The following is a 20349-nucleotide window of genomic DNA, read 5'->3' on the forward strand; positions in this document are numbered from 1 at the left end:
GCCATACAGTAAAATGCCTAGACAGCAACTCAAAAAAGCTGTTTTCTCGTCACACCCACTTAAAACGTGGAGCCTAAACTTGAACCCACCACCCCAGGTGTAATACCAAGAGCACACAATTAGCACTTCGACCTGCGAACTCCTCTGAAGATACCCTAGAGCTGCTTTAGTGTTTGTTTGTGCTGTTACCATCAGCCGCATCATGCTGTTTAATTCACGTTGAGCAAGTGAATCAACAACTAGAACCAAAAGGCTTTTCCCATTGACCTCTCAACATTTACTTGGGAAACTGATTTTTGGGTCCTGGCTCAAGTAGACAGGGCAGCACTCTGCAATCGTTACAGTATCTCTTAAAGACAAGTTAGCGGCAGAACCATTTACAGAAACCAGATGTTCTGTCTTTTGGCTCAACTACACTGTTAATCTTGATCATCCCGTGTATACAGTGAAGGCAGCACCGGCAGGACTGGACGCACGGTAGAATTGGCCTGCACGATTTCCAATCGTACGCGGCTAATCTGTGGGGCTTAATCCAAGGAGGCCCTTTTTACGAGGGGTTCGGGAGACGGAGCCCCACTTTCCCAAGCAGGAGCCCTCGGTTCCGCGGCTCCGTCCCCGCCCGCCACCTGGCGACCGTGGAGCCCCCCTTATCCGCCCCACTCTGGTCACGACACCCAATGGGCAGCCGAGGATCTCCTAAGTGGGAGGGGCATACCCTGGAAACCGTTCTGGTTGGTCCGAGGCCCGGCGCGGAGTATGACGTCTTTCTGCTCCATCACTGCGCGTGGCGGTTAAGGCGTGGCGTCCGTTCCGGGCGCCTGAAGGAGACTGGAAGACACCTGGGTCGTGCGACGTGTGTCGTTGGGAGTCGTCGCGGTCACCGCCACTGCCCCCGGCCCATGAGGAAGATGCTCGCCGCCGTCTCCCGCGTGTTGTCGGGCGCTGCCCAGAAGCCGGTGAGGTGGCCTGAGCGGCCGGGTGCGGGGAGCGAGCGGGGCCGAGGCGGGGCCGAGGCGGGGCTGGAGGCCGGAGGACACGGAGAGCGGGCCTGGCCTCAGGACACGACTGTGCCTCTGGCTGGGCGCGGCAGGTGCTTCTGGAGCCTTGAGTCTTTGTTTTGCTTCCTGGCGGTGAGCTCCGCAAGTCGCCCCTGGAGGAGCGGTGACTGGGGCCACCTGCGCCAACGGGGTAGGGATGGGGGCTCTACGACGTCAGCGGTGGTTCCAGGCGCCGGGCTGGGTGTGCCCCGTAAGTGCCCGTGATTTTACTGCAAGCAGAAAAGGGGCCTTTGGACTTGCCCGAGTCTCCAGTTGACCATTCCCCGGCCCATTCATTTAAAATTTTCCTAACTACATTCCTCTTGACCCAGAGGCCATGTAGTATGTTAAGAGCATGGAATCGGGAGACTGAGTGGTTCTTTCAAACACCAGCCTCGCCGTTTACTAACCTTGCGGCCTTGAGCAAGCTCGCTCTCTTTTTAAACATCCCCTTGCTCAAGTTTCCTCATTTGTAAAATGGAGATAAATATCCTGTGCGGTTGTCGCGAGGCTTAAACGAGTGAACGACTGTGTAAACCTTTCCAAATAGTACCTGGTACATAGTAGGGGCTATTCGTATTAAGTATTGTTGTAATTTGAGTGCCCACTTTGGTACATACATTTGTTGAACACGCGCTGGGTTCTGTGGAGGGTTCAGACAAGGTCAGGCTCCCCAGGAACAAACTTCTTCCCCTTTCCTCTCTCACTTTCTTGGCAGTGAGTTCCAGAACTGTGCAGCAGAACGCGGAGAACACTCTGTCTCCTCTGTCGCAGGCCCCGCCCCGCGCGCACACACACACACACACACACACACAGACAGTAAAAGTAGCTAACGCACACACGCACACGCACTCACAGATAGTAAAAGTAGCTAAAGAAATCCCCGGTGCTGCTTGAGAGGCTGGGGTCAGAAGTTAGTGCTATTTCTGTCTCCAGCTTTCAGATGTGCCTAATGCCTAAGCTTCTAGCAGTTTGACCTCTAAGCTCGGGAAAGTAATATTTCTTTCTGTAACTGCAGGCAAGCTTTGACTCGCAATTCTGGCTCTAAGAAGCTCCCCCAGAACTTTGTGGCAACTCTGCTTAGTAGGGGCAGAGATGATCAAAAGGTGGCAAGTGTACTGCTCTAGGAATGCCATTGACTGAAATAATTACAAAACACAGTTTTATCAGTTGTTAAGTGTTTAAACTGTAACTGGATCTTCCTGAAGGAGAAGCGCATTTCACCATTATGTTTTTCTGCATTTACTTACACATGATGTAACCAGCATTTATTGAGCTCTTAATATGTGCCAGGCATGAAGCTAGGTATTTCACATGTTTTATCTCACTTAATTTCCACAACAAGTTTTCAGTTGAATGTAAGTCATACAAACATGCTTCCAACATTATTTGGGGTCTTAGTTCTGTATTGTGTTAAATTTCAAGGGTTATATTCAAAAGGAAAAGCTTTGATAGGATTTTTTTGTAATTATCTGCAGGAAAAGGAAAATTTGTGTGTGAGTTTTCAAATTGTTTGCCTCTGTGTCTTTCTCTGTGAACAGTGAAGTCATGATTTAAAATCAGCCTAATTCCCTCAACTGTCCAAAATACTTAGTTGTGTTTTTCCCATCTCCCAGCAATGTGTTGGAATGGAATGCAAATTGCACTTCATCTTTGCTTTAGTAAAACTGTGGCCTCTTCAGAAATCATGTCAAATAGAAATGAGCTTTGAGTTGCAGTGCCCTGTTAACTGCACAAAACAAGAGCGGGCTATAACTTCATTCAGTCAAAAATTCTTATTGAGAGAAGAGTATTGTAGTGAAATGGAAATGGATTTCCCATGTGTAATATTTTTTCTTTTTCTTTTTTATGAGGATTAGACAGTAAAAGAGTTAATGTTCCTTCCTTTGAGCCACCCCTCTTTTGGCTATTTTGCATATTTTTCCTGTTGCCTGCACATGGCATTAATTATACTAAGGCACAGAGAAAAATAGTTTTAAACAATTATGTATCAACTCTAGATTATGTGTGTCTATGCCCGAAACCCTGTTTAATAGCTCGCCCTTCCCGCAACAGAAGAAATCAGCTAATCAATGTTTCTATAAACTATAGTAATTGATGAGCTATTCCCAGAGTGCTCAGTGTACTTTGGGCTCTTGGGTCTAGTGTGCTCATTCATCGTTAGATTTCAGTTGTGTTAACACAGGCTATTTACTGGGTAGAGCAATCTTACTTGTAGGTCCTTGCTTTTTCATTGCTGAATATTTTGTGCCATTTCTTTATGGCGAGAAAATTTTCTGTTGAAAAATTAGCTGACAGGGAGCTCCTCTGTAGGTTAACTGCTTTTGTCTTGTTGCTTTTAAGATACTTTTTTTTTTTTGTCTTTAACCTTTGACATTTTAATTAGGATGTGTCTTGGTGTGGATGGATCTCTTTGGGTTCATCTTGTTTGGAACTCTCTGCCCTTCCTGGACTTGCATGTACATTTCCTTTACCAGGTTAGGGAAGTTTTCAGTTAGGGAAGTTTTCTTTGAATAGGTTCTCAATCCCCTGTGTTCTGTGTCCTCTTCTGGTATCCCTATGCTGTGAATGTTGGTATGCTCGATGTTGGTCCAGAGGCCCTGTAAACTATCCTCATTTATTTTTTTTATTCTTTTTGCTGTCCTAATTGGGTATTTTCTGCTACCTTGTCTTCCAGATGGCTGATTCGACCCTCTGCTTCATCTGACCTGCTGTTGATTCCCTCTAATTTATTCATTTCTGACTTTTCTTAATGTTTTCTGTCTCCATTTTTACATTTCTTCTTTCTCTAAGTTCTCACAGAGTTCATCTGCTCTTCCCCTAAGTTCATGTAGAATCTTTCTAACCAGTGTTTAGAACCCTGCACCTGGTGGATTGCTTGTCTCCACTTTGTTTAGCTCTTTTTTGGGAGTTTTGTCCTGCTCTTTCATTTGGGCCATGTTTCTTTGTCTCCTCATTTTGGCTGCCTCCCTGTGTTTGTTTCTATGTATTAGGTAGATCTGTGTTTCCTTGGCTTGGTAAGGTAGCAATCTAGTGGGGTTATGAGCCGCCTCGGTCACCTGAGCTGGGTGCTTCTAGGGGTGTCCCTTGTGTGGGTTGTGTGCCTTCCTATTGTAGGTGAGCCTTGATTGCTGTTGGCACATCAGCTGTGGGATTGACCCTCAGGCTGACTGGCTGTTGAGTGGACATGACTACATTGAACGAGCTGCTGTGTGGGGCCTCACACAACGGAGCAGGGGTCATTTTAATGGGGCTCTGATGCCAGCTGAGTCCACCCTTTGGGTGTGTTGTTTGCGGAGCTGGTTGGGTGGTGCTGTGGTATGGTTTGAAGCCAGCCACCAGAGGGTCCTGGAGCCTCTGAGGAGGAGTTCTGGTGTTGCTCGAGTTCAGCCACAGCTTTTGCCCAGCTTGGGGCTGTCTGGTAGGAGCTGCAGAGTAATGTGCTGTTGATTGTCTCTTGTGCTGGGCTTGGAGGCCCTTGGGAGAGGGTCCTCAGTGAACCAGGGCTGCCTGCCACTAGTGTTGGGTTTAGGATCCTTTGCTGGATACCACAATGTTTACTGAAGCCAGCTGCCACTTGTGCCAGGTTTATGGCCACTTAGTTGAGGCTACGTTCCAACCCAAGACTAGCTACTGCTTATGCAAGGTTTGTGGCTGCCTGGTGGGAGTTACAATTCAAGTCAAGGCTGGTCTTTACTTTATGGTGGGCTAAGGGTAGCTTAGCAGGAGGTACAGGGCACGCCGAGGCCAGCCACTGCTTGTTTGGGGTTCAGACCTAGGAAAGTCTGAGGTGTGAGCTTAGGCAGGCTACTTTGTGGAGGAGCCACTGGAAGGTTCTGGCCAGGTATGCAAGTTGGGTAGGGAGGGGTCTCAGGGAGTCACCAGGGCTCGGTGAACTTTGTTAGCCAGATTAATGGAGGGCTCAGATTTGACGCCCCCTCCACTGGGCTGGCTGTGTGGGGAGAAGGCTCTACAAAAGAACAGTGATACCTGTCAGTACTTCTGTCCCTGGAGAGAGCTGTCCCTGCCTTGCCCTTCCAGTCCTCACCTTGAAGCTAATCAGTGTGGTCCCCTCTATGCCCCTGGTACTTTGTGAGCTCATGCCTTTGCACTGGAGCCCAAAGCAAATGAGTTCGTCAGCAATTGAGTCTGCACGCGGGCTCTCGAAGACCTATAGTGTCTGGGTCCGTGAACCGTAATCCCTGCTGATTTTCACAGTCAGATGTTATGGGGACTTCTCTTCCCAGCACTGGAGCCCTGGGCTGGGGACCCCAATTGTTGGGCTGGGACGCCTTGCTCCACAGGGGGATCTCTGCAGCTGAGTTTTATCTGCCATGTGGGTGTGAGACCTGCCTGTTCTGTGGCTCTGCCCCTCCTACCAGTCTCAACATGGCTGCTTCTTGAATTCTGTAGTTGTAGTAGGACTTCTGATCCCCTAGTCTTCAGGAGGTTCTCCATGATGGTGGTTCTGTAATCCAGTTGCAGTTTTGATGGGGTCATAGGTGGAGGTGAGCACAGCATTTCCCTACTCCCCTATCTTTACTGGAAATCCAAAAATTTTTTTAACTCTCAAAAATACTGTTAATACATCTGTTTTGTGATTGCAAAACATAACCTTTTGTCACTTCACCCCTCTCAGCTCCATTTCTTCCCACACTTCTCAATATTCTTCACTTATTCTTAGGTATATTAATGGGCTTTACCTCTAAATTAAGAGCATTTATTTCTAGGATTTCAGATTTTTTCCTCTTAACAACATCATTGTCTTTACTGGTTGGCTTTAGTAGATAATGGTGTACTTATGTGTGAGGAGATGAGATGATAGTTTCCAGCTTGTAGGCCTGCACACTTGGAGGTGACTCTTATCAGGTCAATCTTAACTCTCCTCACTAAGATCAAGTCCAGTGCTCGTTTGATGACTGTATGAACATATCAAAAGTACTTTTTGTGGGGTTGAGTGCTTGTGGTCTAACCTGGACCTCAGCCATCATGTAGACTACTTTTGCTGCAAGCAGGTGTGTTCGATTACAAGAATGAAAGGAAGCACTTCTCCCAGCTTTTTACTGCCGAGCAGCGAAGGGCACTCAGACATCAAGAAGGGAACACTGTGGTCCAGAGCGTCTGTCGCTCCTGGGGCCTCAGGAGGCCCCTACCCAAGGTGTAGGCTGTTCAAATTCTAAACTGTCCCTCGAGTCCATTGTTTTTAAGCCAGGGAGTGCTAAGTACCTTTTGTTTTGTCTTACACATTTCTCACTAATGTATTTATCTCATACTTTGAGTACTTTGAAATATGTTTTCTTATAGATCCATTTCATAGAAAACTGGTGTGCCTGAAAATAGGGATTGAATCATAGTTTTATTTGAAGAATGATTCTGAAAGTGAAACTTAACCTTGCTCGGCATATCTGTTTATGACTAAAATAGCATTAAAAAACAATGTCCACCAGATTATCTAGTCTCTTCAGCTTGGCCATTCACTTCATTATATTCTGATTGTAATTTCTTTGAAAACAAAGTAGCTAAGTGGATTGGTTTGGTTCTTGCCCCCATTCTCTTTCCGCTGTTTCCTTCAGACAGGGGCACAAACGAGTTTCATAGGTCAAAGGATTCCTTTTGGAGGACAAGCTCTCAGTGCAGTGAATAGAAGCGAGATAAGTCAGTGACCATAATAGGGCTGATTCAGGTTCTAGGACTATATCCTGATAATTGATTAATAATAATGACTTTTAAAATAACTGACAATAAAAATACTGATATATTTGTATATTTTGGTCTTTTTAGGCAAGCAGAGTGCTGGTGGCATCCCGCAATTTTGCAAATGATGCTACATTTGAAATTAAGGTAAGTTAATTAAGTTACTAACTTTGTGTTAATAACTTTTCCACTGGTCCAGTTTGGCATAATCCATATTTTACTGCGTATAATGTGCACCCATGTTTTTGGCCCAAACTTTCAGGAAAAAAAAATCTTTCGTTTTAATTAAATTTTTTATTTGTTTATATTTACAAAGAAAACCAATTATCATATTCCAGGGTATTATTTTGCATACAGATATCGTTATTGCTTTCTAGAGTTACACTTTTAATGCATGAGCATAAATAAAAGAATTAAAAACACTTATATAGATACAGAATTAGTACTACCCATTCATAATGCGCATCCTTATTTTTCCCTCAAATACTTGGGCAAAACAAGTACACATTGTACACAGCAAAATATAGTAGTTTTACCTTTGGAATAAAGCATTTGATATTTATGCTTTTTCACCATTTTCTTTCAATGCTCTACAATCAAAGGTTCAAAGATGTTTAGCAAAAACTAGAATTTACACTTCTGGCTGACAGCTTGCTTGTGTTTGGGGTAGAGGGGCAAACTGAAAAAATTAAAGACTCCAAAGTTTAGAATATTATTTGGTAAAACATTTGAATGAGCTGATTCTTTAATAGTTCTTTGAAAGTGTGTCTTTCAACCTGTAATTGATTTGACTTCTAGGGGTTTTCAGTGAAAGTCATCCTAGAAAGATTTCCTTTCTCCAAATCCTGTCCCATTGCACGGTGGGCTTTATAAGAAGTAACATCATAAACTTGACCCTTCTTTCCTAGAAGCAATATGCAGCATTTCTGGTGTACCCCTGTGGATTTTGAGTTCAGTAGTATTTGTGATGGAGTTAGATCTTAGAGTGGGCTGCCAGTGTTTACACTGTAGTAGCTGGAAGACAACCATTCCCTTTCAGAAGTGTGATCTTCACCGGCTGGAGGAGGGCCCCCCTGTCACAACGGTGCTCACCAGGGAGGATGGGCTCAAATACTACAAGATGATGCAGACTGTTCGCCGAATGGAGTTAAAGGCCGATCAGCTGTACAAACAGAAAATTATTCGTGGTTTCTGTCACTTGTGTGATGGTCAGGTGAGTGGTAGTTTTGTAATAAAATAGTGTTATTTAGGAATTTAAGTGTGGCTTGTGCTTAGTGGTCATTACCCTGGCTTATGCATCTCAAGGATTCCGGTCTGATGTTTTAGAATAAAAATGAAAATGCAGAGATCTGTTATGAAGCTTATGCTAAAGAACTTATTCATGTACCACATCTCTGATTTCCTGTGCCTTTATGGTATTGTGATCACCTGTATTGGATATACTTTGGGGGCAAAAGGGTTTTTTGTTTCTTTTGTGTAGGGAAGTGGTTAGCCCAAGGGTTACAGATTCAGATGCCTACAGGGACCAGCTAAGGTAGAATAAATGAGTGAAGAAGGCCAGCCATACAAAGTAGAAAGTGGCGACAAGGAATGGTGATGAGCTAGAATGGGCAGGTTCCCCTTGCAGGGGACATCATAACTTGGTCCCAGCCAGTTGATGCCATATGGAAGTACGGGGCTCATGCTTCCTGTAGTTCATTTCTTTAAAACAAGACAGAAGTCTTGATTTTCATGTGAGACTCCCTCTATTTTAATACTGATTTGATTCAGGATTCTTTTAAAAACTACCTTACAGACTAAAGAAAACAACACATCTGTGCATTGCCTAGTATATGGCTTCTGGCCTGGGCCCTACCCTCCACTCTGTTTCTGGTGAAAGATAGAGCTACTTTCTGTGGTTGTTAATGAAGAGTTCAACTAGGCCAGATGTTCCATATTAGTCTAGGAAACCTTTTATCTAGGAATGTGTGTTGTATTGACTCATGGCTGCTCTTCCTTTACTGCAGGAAGCTTGTTGTGTGGGCCTGGAAGCTGGCATAAATCCCACAGACCATCTGATCACCGCCTACCGGGCTCATGGCTTCACCTATACTCGTGGGCTTCCTGTGCGAGAAATTCTCGCGGAGCTTACAGGTTTGCTATTAATTGACAAAAGGGGGAAATTAGTGAGTTAAGTCAAATCTTTCCTAGTAATATGCTAACTCTCATAAGTTCATATCAAAGCCTTTTTGAATTTAAAAATTAAAAATAAAAACACCCTCTCCCTTTTAGTACTCTGGTACTCATGTTGAGCTTTTGAGTGAATTGACCATTTTTGAGGTCATCTGACCCCTCAGGTGAAAGTTTAAAAAGTTTGCTCTGTAAAATCAGAATCGTGTTTATTATCACTAGATCATGCCAACAGAAATAAAGCAGTCATTGAGTAGAAGCATTTCATGATATGCAGTCTAAATTCTAGGAACTTTTTTAGTATTCCCTCTGTCTTTGTCCCCCATTGACTCTTGTCCCCCTTGACTCTTGAACTGTTATCCTAACATGTGAAGGAAATTCAGTGATTAGAGAGCTGGAAAGGTTGGAAAGGTCAAGGACATGCAACTGGTCTGTCCTTTATTATAAAAGGCCTGGAGAAAAGGAGGAATACATGTTTGTGTAGAGGGGCAGGTGCGTATACAATGGGATTGGCCTCTGAGTTCTAATAGATAAGCCTCTAAGTAAACGCTTGGGTGTCGTTTTGTTTTATATATTTTGTCTTTGATGCATTTGTGTGTATGCTGCCATTTCTAGGACGAAGAGGAGGTTGTGCTAAAGGAAAAGGAGGATCAATGCATATGTATGCCAGAAATTTCTATGGGGGCAATGGCATCGTTGGAGCTCAGGTAGCAGGGGATGAGGATTGCATGATTTTCTAGATTTGGTCCTGGTCTGTGTCTTTTTTTTTAAGATTTCTTTTTAGAGAGAGGATGGGAGGGAGAGAAACATCAATGTGTGTTTGCCTCTCACACGCCCTCCCCCCCCTTACTGGGGACTTGGCACACAATCCAGGCATGTACTCGGACTAGGAACTGAGCTGGTGACCCTTTGGTTCACAGCCCATGCTCCATCCACTGAGCTACACCAGCCAGGCTGGCCTGTGTCTTTACAATAGTTTATACCCCAGAGAAGCTTCCTCTGATGTTTTTTAGTAGTCTTGGGGCTTACAGTGCTTAACAGACCTATTGCTTCCTACCCTACCATTTGATCATTTAGTGAATAGATTTGAACAATGACTTAATTTTTTTTTTTTTTTTGGTATTTGTTGTGTTTTGTAAGTATGCAAGAGCTTCTAGTGGTGGAGCTAGACCTTTACCTTTTTTATTTAAGTACATTAATTACTTTGTCACATCCACTTTGCCCTGCCTCTTCCTGCTGTAGACAGTGCTGATGCTGGTGCCAGACCAACAGAGGCAAGTGAGCAGATCTCAGGGCCTAGTTAGAATCTAAAGCCAACTTTGGTGGTTACGTGGTCCTCCTTGTTTTCATCAGTTAGTGGATAATGAAGTAACAGCGTAAAATTATATATCTCTAGATTGTTTTGTTTACTTTTTGTAATATATTGCTATTTCCACAATTTTGGGGGCCTAGGTTTCATTTTTCAGCTCTCTAGAATTAGTCATTGAATCTTTGAGTACAGAAATGGTATTGCTTAATGATTGAAAGTATAATAATTACTGTGTACTGGTCAGTTTATAATATTTGGGGTGGGTAAGCAGAGATAGGGTTGGGGTAGGGTGGGTTTGTAGCAACAGTGTAATTTCTCAGGTTTTGGCCAACAGTTAAATTTCTGTGCTTCCTTTCATGGTTGTCTGTAATGCTAGGTGCCCCTGGGAGCTGGGATTGCTCTGGCCTGCAAGTATAATGGGAAAGACGAGGTCTGTTTGACCTTATATGGTGATGGAGCTGCTAATCAGGTCAGTATGTATCTCTTAACTTTTAATAACTATTAGAGTTTTATTCCCAAAGTGTTGAATATTCATGGGTCAGTTTGCAAAGAATATATTACTAGTTGAAATAGCCATTCACGTGGCAAGCTACATTTTGGTTTTATGGCCAGATTAGAGTTTTGCCTCTTGGGTGTTATTCTAAGTGCCCTCCCAAGATGCACTCCTGTGAGGGAGCTCTCCTTTGTTCTACCTCAGTGCTTCACCAAGTCTGTGGCGAAGGACCTTTTTATATTTTAACCCACTACAAACTGATTCTTAAACCAGTACTGTAATGGTCAGACTCAGTCTCTTGGAGGCCTTGGCATTGTCAAAGTCCTTTCTGTGCTTCTGTCATGGTCCAAGTTGTCGCCAGTCTATGGATGACATTCTGTGAGGCCCTGCTCGGATGCTGATTCTTAGACACTGGTTCACTCAGTGGGTCTCTTAAATTTACAAAAAGCATAAAACAAGGTAGCCACACATTTTTCCATGTTTGTTTTTTCCTCGGTATAGTCTATAGTACTGCCTTGGCCTCCCAGAAACAAGTGGTGGCAGTATTTGGTTTTTCACTTCCCTTAGCTACAAAAGATGTTTGCTGCTTCTCTAACCCCCGCTCCCAGACACAGACACTCTTTTTCTCAAAAACTTTGTTGTGGAAAATGAGGCTTTTTATCCTTTATGAAAGCTTTCTCTGCCAGGTACAGCAGCAGCTGTTAGGATGATGAAGTCTACAGAAAAATAGCAAAATGAAACCACTTCAATTTTTATACACCCCCAGGGTCAGATATTCGAAGCTTATAATATGGCAGCTTTGTGGAAATTACCTTGTATTTTCATCTGTGAAAATAACCGCTATGGAATGGGGACATCCGTTGAGAGAGCAGCAGCCAGCACTGATTACTACAAGAGAGGCGACTTCATTCCTGGGCTGAGGGTAAGGATGCCTGTCATAGAGCTGGGGCCATGCCTTTGCTGCTCAGTGCCTATGCGTGTGCACTAGACAGTTGCAGATAAATGGAAGAGTTCTATTTTCTCAGTGTGGGAACAGCTTGTGTACAATTAAAATGGTTTTAGGCAGTTTGATTGATGCTCTGCCCCTTTCCCATGTACTAACAGGTAGATGGAATGGATGTCCTGTGTGTCCGGGAGGCAACAAAGTTTGCAGCGGCCCATTGTAGATCTGGAAAGGTAAGACTTTTTCGTAGGCCTCTGGACTAAAGATTTCTAATGTTTACCTAAAAGTTAAAAGAATGCCTCCCCATGTCCATCGTAGGTACGCAGGGGTAGGTGCCAACTGAAGGGTGTAAGACAGAAACAATCCAGTCAAGTGAATTAGGTCCCTTCATAAATAGTGTCATCTTGGTAGCTTACCTCCTGGGAAACATTCCATGTTGCCTCAATTTGGGGTAGAGCTTTTCTTCCAGTGCCTCCTCAGCATTGTGTCTGTCTGCATTGTTTCTTTCTGTCTTCCTTGTGGCACTTGATTTAGTTTGCCTTTTGGTTTGGTTAATTATGTGCCTCCAATCCCCTAATAATTGTAAGCTCCTTGAGTAAATAGATCGGGGACCCCTGCAAGGCTCACCGGAGAACTTTGCTGATATAATATGAAGTATGTAACCTTAGTCTTACTGTTGAATCCTTAAGAATGTTGACTTTAAGTTACACAGTGGAGAGGGGCACAGCGAACTTGGCCCAACAAGAGGATTTGCCATCAGTGTTACTGGAAAGGCTTTCTCCCTAGGTCAGTGTTCTCCAGCCCAGAAAGCCCCAAGGTTCCCCTTTTGGTGACTCGGGCACACACACGCGTATGTGTGTGTGGTGTGTGTGTGTGTAGTAACGTAAATAAGATTTGGTTAGCAGTGATGAAAATGGAAGGGAGGGAGTAAAGGAGCCAGGGAAATGCAGAGCACTTAAGAGAAAACAAGAGTAAAGGAGAGTGTGACAAAGATGGCAGGTTGGTGCCAGTGGGCTCAGCAGTCTACATCAGGACTGCGGGACTAGGGGTCCAGGCCCTAGGTGGTGGGTACCATCTATCTCTCTCCCAGTTCCTGAAAGATGTGGTTCCCAGACCCATGTGGAAACAGGGTCCGTGGTTTGTAGCATGCATTGACTTTCCCAGCCTGACCAAAGCCTAGTCTTGGAATTAGGGAGAGTCTGGAAACCCCCTTATCACGACCCCCTTAGCCCAACGCTGAGTGCTTCCAAATGCCTGCTGGATGACAACAGAAAGAAGAGGTGACAGTTATTGAGGGATTGACCTATGTCAGGTAACACACTAAGCACTTTTTATGTATTATCTTATTTAGTTGGCACAACTGTGAGATTATTACTGTTTTACCTGTTTTGTAGATAAGAAACCTGAGGTACAGAACCACACTTATGGGTACATGGGTACTGTATTTGCCCATCAGGATTGGGTCCCGAGTACTTGGACTCAGTGTCCCTTTTTAATTGCTGTACCAAACTGCCCAGGGATCCTAGACCCACCTTCCTCCCCTCTGTGTTCAAAGTCGTTGCCTTGTAGGGAGCAACGACTTTGCTCTAGTGCAGCATGAGCGACCTACCTGGTGGTAGCTGGGCTGGGCAGACTCCCAGTGGAATCATGGGCTCAAGTATCACAGTGCCTGCCAGCTTCCTGTTACACACTGACCAGATCCGTGTGCAGCAGGATTGGTTGCCAGCCCATGAAACACTGCCTGCAATGGGTGTGAGGTGGAAGTTCACCTCCCTATCCCATCTTTAGTTTTCCTACCCTTTTGTACTTTCCAGCACACGTAGACGTTTGCTTTTAATCTTATTTTGTTCGAGTTTGTATCAATATTTTTTCTAGCATTTAAAAAGGGTCAAAATGCTTGTATATGTCACCTGTGACTGGGGGAGAAAGACTAGCCTAGTGACCCTGAAGATAAAAGCCATCCCTTTGCTGCCACAATACCTGCTTTCTAGTGGGTTTTTCTTCCTTTAACCTAAGCTATTTTGAAAGGATTGTATGACAGATGCAGTGCTGATGAAACAAAACAACTCTTTATTGAACATCAGTCGGCTCTGTAACATGCTAAAAGCCTTTTTGATTCCAAACAAACTGGGACAGGTTCCTGTTTAAAACAAGAAGGATGAAACACACAATCAGTATTAAACATGAAAACAGATAAGAATCAGTCAATAAGAAATTCTGACAGTTCACCTGATTTATAGATCTGATGAGAATACGTTTGATCCTGAAAGAGTGTGCATTTGAGGCCATGGATTGTTGGTGTGCTGTACCTGTGTTCTTACCTAATCTCCCTTGGGTTCTGTTTTAGGGGCCCATACTGATGGAGCTGCAGACCTACCGTTACCATGGACACAGCATGAGTGATCCTGGAGTCAGGTATGTTCATGGGAAATACGGACATGATGTCTAAAGTAGGTTGGGCTTTGAATGGTGCTATTCACACGAAAAAGCAAAGCATTTAACATTTGCTTTTGAAGCCAGACACCAGTTGGCTTGAAGTAATTATTTGAGTCTTGGTGGGAAAGCAGTACTTCCTAATAAATTGGTTCCAGTATAGAAAGCACTGTGAAAATCCCTATTATATATATATGTTATCCACTATGTGTTAGATATGTAGAATGTTCCGTATACTTTTTTGCTACACTGGGACTGTTCTTACCTACTTCTAACTATGTTTGCCTCCGTGTAGTTACCGTACACGAGAAGAAATTCAGGAAGTAAGAAGCAAGAGTGACCCTATCATGCTTCTCAAGGATAGAATGGTGAACAGCAACCTTGCCAGTGTTGAGGAATTAAAGGTACTGTCACTTTTGGTTTAAAAGTGTGGTCTCCTTTCTGAGCAAATTGACTTTTCTCCACACAAGAAGCTGCCACTCCTGGGCGAACTACTGCATGGGAAAGTATCACAGGACATTAATCAGTCGTATTGGCAAAGCCTTTAAATCCCCCAAGAGCACAGTTCTTTTTTCCTAGAAGTAGACTTTGGATTTCTTTTTTGATTCCTAAGTGTTCCCTTGCCAGGATATACATATATTCCCTTGCCAGGATATACATATATGTTTAAATGTTGATGTCTGGACTATAAAATATTCCTGGGTATATATCATTGTGTCACTTAGTCAAAAAAATAACATCTTTGAAAATAGCAGCTATTTATTAGTACTTCTAGTACTAGAAGGATTAAACTAGTGACAGGATCTGAGTAGAACTAGTTGGTACCTAAACTGTTAATTGATTTTTTAGGAAATTGACGTTGAAGTGAGGAAAGAAATTGAGGATGCCGCCCAATTTGCAACAGCTGATCCTGAACCACCTTTGGAAGAACTAGGCTATCACATCTACTCCAATGATCCACCTTTTGAAGTTCGCGGTGCAAATCAGTGGATTAAGTTTAAGTCTGTCAGTTAATGGGAGAGTGCGTGTAATGGATGGCTGTACCTTTAGTGGGCTATTTGACAGCAACTGTAAGGAACTTTTGTTCTCAACTTTGTGAAGGAGGGAAAACCCACAGAACATATGTAGATTTAAAATAGTAATTGCATGCAGTTTATACAGTTTTGCATTCAAGTTATGTTCAATTTGTATAGGTCTAAATAGCTAATACAGATTTTGCTCAGCCTTTCTTCATATTATTTCCTTAAAATAGTTCTACTCGATTTAGTTGTTCACTGTTTTAATAAGTACTTTTTTAGTTACTGAAAGGAAAAACAATTCCTTGTATGCCTGTCCAATTTTGCCACCTTATTGTGGGCTGGGGAGTTGCCCATTTGCTTGTCTCTGGCCCAGCCCCAAGGCTAACAGATCCTTAATGTGCGCACACATGCCTCCATGAGTGTGTGTGTCAGTGTGGAAGCCTGCTCACACTCACTACCATTGCTCCTTAATATAACAGCATTTACTATATAACCAGGCAGTGGGTAGAAGGACAATTCCATTTTTAAACAGACTATTTCACAATCATTTCCAAGGCCAAATAACTTAGTTATCTGCATTTATACATTCAATAAAACAAAGCAGAAAAGAAAATAGTTTCAAATGCAGCTAACCAGTACTATTAATGTATAACCTAAAACAGTAAGTTAAAACACTTTTCTTTTTTTAAGAATTCCATAATACTCTGGATGTCAAAAACTGTTCTCAAAATACAGCTCTACTCACCTTTAAAACATGTTGATAAACAGGCATAAGACATGTTGATAAAAGGTACAAAACACACGCTGATTAATAACAGGTGAAAACAAACATTTCATTAACTCTTTAGAACTTGACGTTTTTAAATTGTTTGTGGTGTTTCATGTTTCTGTCTGAGAAGCTTTAACAAGAAAGATGTCGGCTCCTTGCTCCCTCTGTTCTTTGGCTTAGTTGACTGCTTAAGCCTCATTCTGGGTAGCTGCGGCCCCCCGAGTCTGTCTTCTGTACTGGGAGATTGCAGTCCAGAGCTTGCAGAGGAGCTCCTCATTACTACAAAACAAACAAGAGTCGTCTTTCAAGTCAAAAAACTTCTTTAGGAGCCCCAATGGCAAAAAGTATAGTATATAATTCTACGCTTGTCTAGATTTGCCACTTGGTGTTGAAAACTTAGCTAAAATAGGAATATGTTGTTTTCATATATGGAGGTGACACTCGTGCCCCAGCAGGAGTGGGACATGGCCTTAGAGGTATAGTCAGACCTTGGCTGTCAAACAAAACTCCAGTTCTTGGTTCTTGACCCAACAGCCCTTTCATGCTGATACTTGTATGATCAGTTATGCATCTCTCAGGTGAGAAAGGAGACTGTTTTCAAACAAACTTGCTTCTCAAACAGCCTTTCAAACAGCCTTCCAGAACGAATTAAGTTTGAGAACTGAGGTTCCACTGTATATGCAGGTGTGCTGGTGGATGTTTGTAGAGCAGCCCGTTTAAGTTGACATGGGAACTAGAATGCAGGCTGCAATTTAAAGAGGGGTTTGGCTGTAGCATGGAAAGCAGAGAGATGCTTCCCTTTCACCATCCTGCTTCTGCCTTTTCCTATGGGGTCTTTATAGCTAGTGCCACCTTTTTGGCTTTACTCCCATCTTGAACCTGGGAAAATCACAGAGTTTGGCATTTTCTGACTAAGCCACAGGAAAGAGAATTAACTTCAATGAAGAGGAAAAGGCAGTATCACTTTGTTTTCTACAACTTTGTTTAAAAGCATAATCACATGAAAAAAAATTTCTATTGTACAAAGTGTTCTGAGGCTTGTTCTTACCATAGTCCAAGGTATCTGAGGTCTTCCTTAGTGACCTTATTACGAATATCAGAAAGTGTATAACCCTGTTTAACAATCTGAAATAAAGACCAAATACATAGGAGTTAGGCAGCTTTGTAATAATAGCATAGGAATGGTTTTCTTGGCTATATAAATTTACCTTGTCAATGGCATCTGCATCTGCTCCTTGCAGTTGTAACCAGCGTACAAGCTCTTGATCTGGTCTCTGTCCATAAAACCTGGGAGGCGGTGCTGGGGTCTCTGTAATAATTAGAAGTTTGTTTTACTATATATTGATGTGTAACAGTAAAACGTTAATAAAAGTCACCAGTTGGATGAAATAAAGTATTCCAGAATGTATATGTGATGTGAAAAGGAAATGAATTCAACCTGTCTCAGCAGCTCTAATGCACATTGTACAACAGTCCACAGATTTCACTCTCCACAGATTCAAATAATCCTTACCTTTGACCTTTAGTTAGTTTGGAACTTGGTTATCTGCCTATCACTTTAAATGCTTATTCTCATCTTTAAAATGTCCTTTCTCAGGAGTCACATCCCTAACTGCAATGGAAATTCAGAGGAAATAGGTTTTAGGGAGATTTTGTGTCAGACTCCATCCATTCACATTCCAAGAGGTAGCTAGCAGTAGCCCTGTTTGAGCAGCACTAAATGAACACAGTAGGTTCACTGAGGTATAACATGCAGTGATGCAGTAAAGCACCCTTTTGTAGGTGTGCAGCACAATGACCTTTGACAAGCAGCCATGTGAACACTACAATCAAGATAAATTTCCATCACCCCAAAAAGTTCTCACGGTCTTTATCATTCCCCACCCGTTCTGTCTGCCTTTAGCAGAATATTGCGTAAATATTCTATATTTATGGAGTTGTATTATGGAGCCTTTTGAGTCTGGCTTTCAGTTATTAGCATAACACTTTGTGATCCATCATGTTTTTTAATGTACCAGTAGTTCCTTTGATTAGGATTCCAGAATCTACTGGAGTGCTTACTGGTTTGACAGAATAATCTCAATTGTGCCAAGGTTGGCTAGAATATTAGCTTTTAAATGGTCTCTCTCACACACCCAAGTCAGAGCAAGTGGAAAGTCACTCACTATCACATTGTAATCGTGACTGAAGGTGAGACGATTCCTGAGTTTTCTGCTCTACTTTTTGCTGTAGAAGACTCTGGCGCTCTTCCTCTTTTTGAAGTAGCTCTTCCAAAATTCTGGTTAAAAACAAAAAGCCATCCAGAGAATCTTAACACCATTCAATTCAACTCAAACATCTGTTAAGCGTTAAAGATTGAAAAGTGTGGCATGATCCTAATGGTTAGTCTAGTTTCTTCAAAGTTCCATGATCAGGTTTCAGCCTGCACGTGGGCAAATTCCTCATGTTTCTCCCCTTGAATACAGACCAGCACTCAGGGCAGGAGTATATTTTTCTCAAGATGAGTCATGAACCAAAAAGCAACCCAGCAGAACTCGGCCAAAATGATTTGATAACTTCATCTTGTCTCCCTAAGTCAGATGAAATCACTGAAACTAAAGTTCTTCCCTCCTCCCAGGGGGAGAAGCCAAGGAGGCAGAAGCCTTACACCTGCTGGAACAGCTGGGGGATGATGGGAAAGGCTGCTGCGAAAGTGGGAGGAGCCTACTGCAGCCCAAAAGGGAGCCCAGGACTGTGAACAGTGCGCAGGAACTGGTCTCACGCTCACAGACCCGATATCCCCAGGCAACACCCCTTTGGGCAGTAGGTGCCATCTTCCTGCTCTATGCAACAACAGCGAAGGCACCACCATACCGCAAGGACAGGTGTGCTTTGTAGGGAGGGACTCGTGCTTGTCAAGTATTGACAGTTGGTGCTGGCTGCTATTTAACTGCTAATTCAACAGTGGGGAAGAATAACCTTTAAACCTATATATAACATTTTTTGAATTGGTGATTATAAGCTTTCCCAGAAAAACATTTTTTAAAAGTGGTATTACTATCAACTTTCTCATTTGTTATAGTTTGAAAGCTTAAAAAATTTTGCCACCACCACCAGTTCATTAAAACTCCAGGTCTTTCTAAAAAGAAATGATTACATTTGCTTGAGATTAAACATCAGAGATCCCTAGGGGTGTATGCCACTTTTCTTCCAATGTATTTACACATGGCATCTTCCCCAGTTGACTCTTAATCAGCATTACGGATGACCATATGACAGAAAGGCATAATCTGGGACCAATACTGAGTTTGCTATAGCTGTGGCTTATACTTGTCATAGGCCATCGATGATGTGATTTCCGTAGGACAAATGAATCATTTTATTTCTTTAACAAATTTTTGAGTACCTACAAATGTGTCAGGAGGTGAACAAAACAGACCTGCTCTTTGGGGACAATCATAACAGTGCCAGGATCCCCTGACTGGGAGGGCAGTCTGAATGCCCTCCCAGGGATCATGACAAATCACAAAAGATTCGAAGATGGAGGGGCAGACTTCCTTAGGCTCAGGGTTAAGGGCCACATGCCATTGCAAAGTGCTAACCAATCCTCAATTTGGCAAATTCTGCAGGGGTGGGCTGCAGATGTCTACTGCTGAGCCTGCTGGAGGTACCTACAGGCCATGCCAGGGGCCCAATGTAGCAAAAAGACACAACTCCAAGATGCTGCTGCCTTTAATATGGCTAAATGCTGTGTGACCTGTGGCAGAGCACTATACTTGGATTACAATATTAAAGAAGGGAAGGCATTTAATCTGCCAGTTGAAGCTGAGGATACCCCTTTGCCCAGTTCCTTGGTGGTGAAGATGCTTTTCTGAGGCCTGGGTGAGACACTCAACAACTAAACCGATTGCCTTGTTGGTCCAGGTCATTGTCCCACCCCTGCTGACCTGTTGGACTCCTGCCTGAGACTTTCCAGCTCGAAATTCACGTCCAGCTGGAAGAACTCCTGGGGCGGGGCATCTTGGCCAAATACTGAATCGGGTGTGGCCTCTCCCTGTATCTCCTGTGCTGCACTTCTGGGACCGTCTGCTGGAGGACAGTCCTGGTTCACCTCACCCAGGTCCTTTTTCACCTCTTCTGTCTTGGAGGTGGGCTCATCTCGGAGCTCTGTGAAATCATGAAAGAAGCAAGGACTACAGTTCAACAAGGACATGGTCTTGTGTAGCTTACATTCCGTGCCAGCAAACAAGGCTATTCGGAAGCTAGCCCTGCCAATGAGACACTCTATTGGGACTGTGATTTAAAAACGGAGAGGAAGTATTTCACTCAATTCTCTGCAGTGCAAAGGTGATCACCTACCATTTACAGATGAGGAAATTGAATCTTAATGATGTTAAGTGAGTTAGCGAAGGACAGTTTTTAAAAGGTACAGCTAGGTTTCTGACCTGGCCTGTGTACTTTTACTACAAAAAAGTTGCCTGCTTTGAGTTGGAAGTAGTGCAGT

The 20349-nt window shown here is 43.3% G+C and overlaps 2 protein-coding genes across 2 annotated transcripts in view; one reads left to right on the forward strand and one right to left on the reverse strand.

Annotated features, from left to right (window-relative positions):
- Window positions 1-782: 782 nt before the first annotated feature.
- PDHA1 (pyruvate dehydrogenase E1 subunit alpha 1) lies at window positions 783-17255 on the forward strand. The gene is made up of 11 exons (XM_028522200.2): window positions 783-956; window positions 6819-6878; window positions 7771-7944; window positions 8738-8864; window positions 9516-9607; window positions 10586-10678; window positions 11469-11624; window positions 11807-11878; window positions 13993-14060; window positions 14374-14482; window positions 14928-17255. The coding sequence occupies exons 1-11, from the start codon at window positions 900-902 to the stop codon at window positions 15090-15092; spliced, it is 1173 nt and encodes a 390-aa protein (XP_028378001.2). The 5' UTR covers window positions 783-899; the 3' UTR covers window positions 15093-17255.
- MAP3K15 (mitogen-activated protein kinase kinase kinase 15) overlaps window positions 15838-20349 on the reverse strand; it is an 80472-nt gene continuing 75960 nt past the window's right edge. The window contains exons 25-29 of the mRNA XM_036016847.1: window positions 19793-20012; window positions 18025-18144; window positions 17075-17183; window positions 16915-16991; window positions 15838-16145 (exon numbers count right to left, since the gene is read on the reverse strand). Of these exons, the coding sequence (XP_035872740.1) occupies window positions 16055-16145; window positions 16915-16991; window positions 17075-17183; window positions 18025-18144; window positions 19793-20012 (617 nt within the window). The 3' untranslated portion in view covers window positions 15838-16054. The remainder of the gene's footprint in view (window positions 16146-16914; window positions 16992-17074; window positions 17184-18024; window positions 18145-19792; window positions 20013-20349) is intronic.

Source organism: Phyllostomus discolor, chromosome X, assembly GCF_004126475.2.
Source record: "Phyllostomus discolor isolate MPI-MPIP mPhyDis1 chromosome X, mPhyDis1.pri.v3, whole genome shotgun sequence".
NCBI classification, from domain to species: Eukaryota; Metazoa; Chordata; class Mammalia; order Chiroptera; family Phyllostomidae; genus Phyllostomus; species Phyllostomus discolor.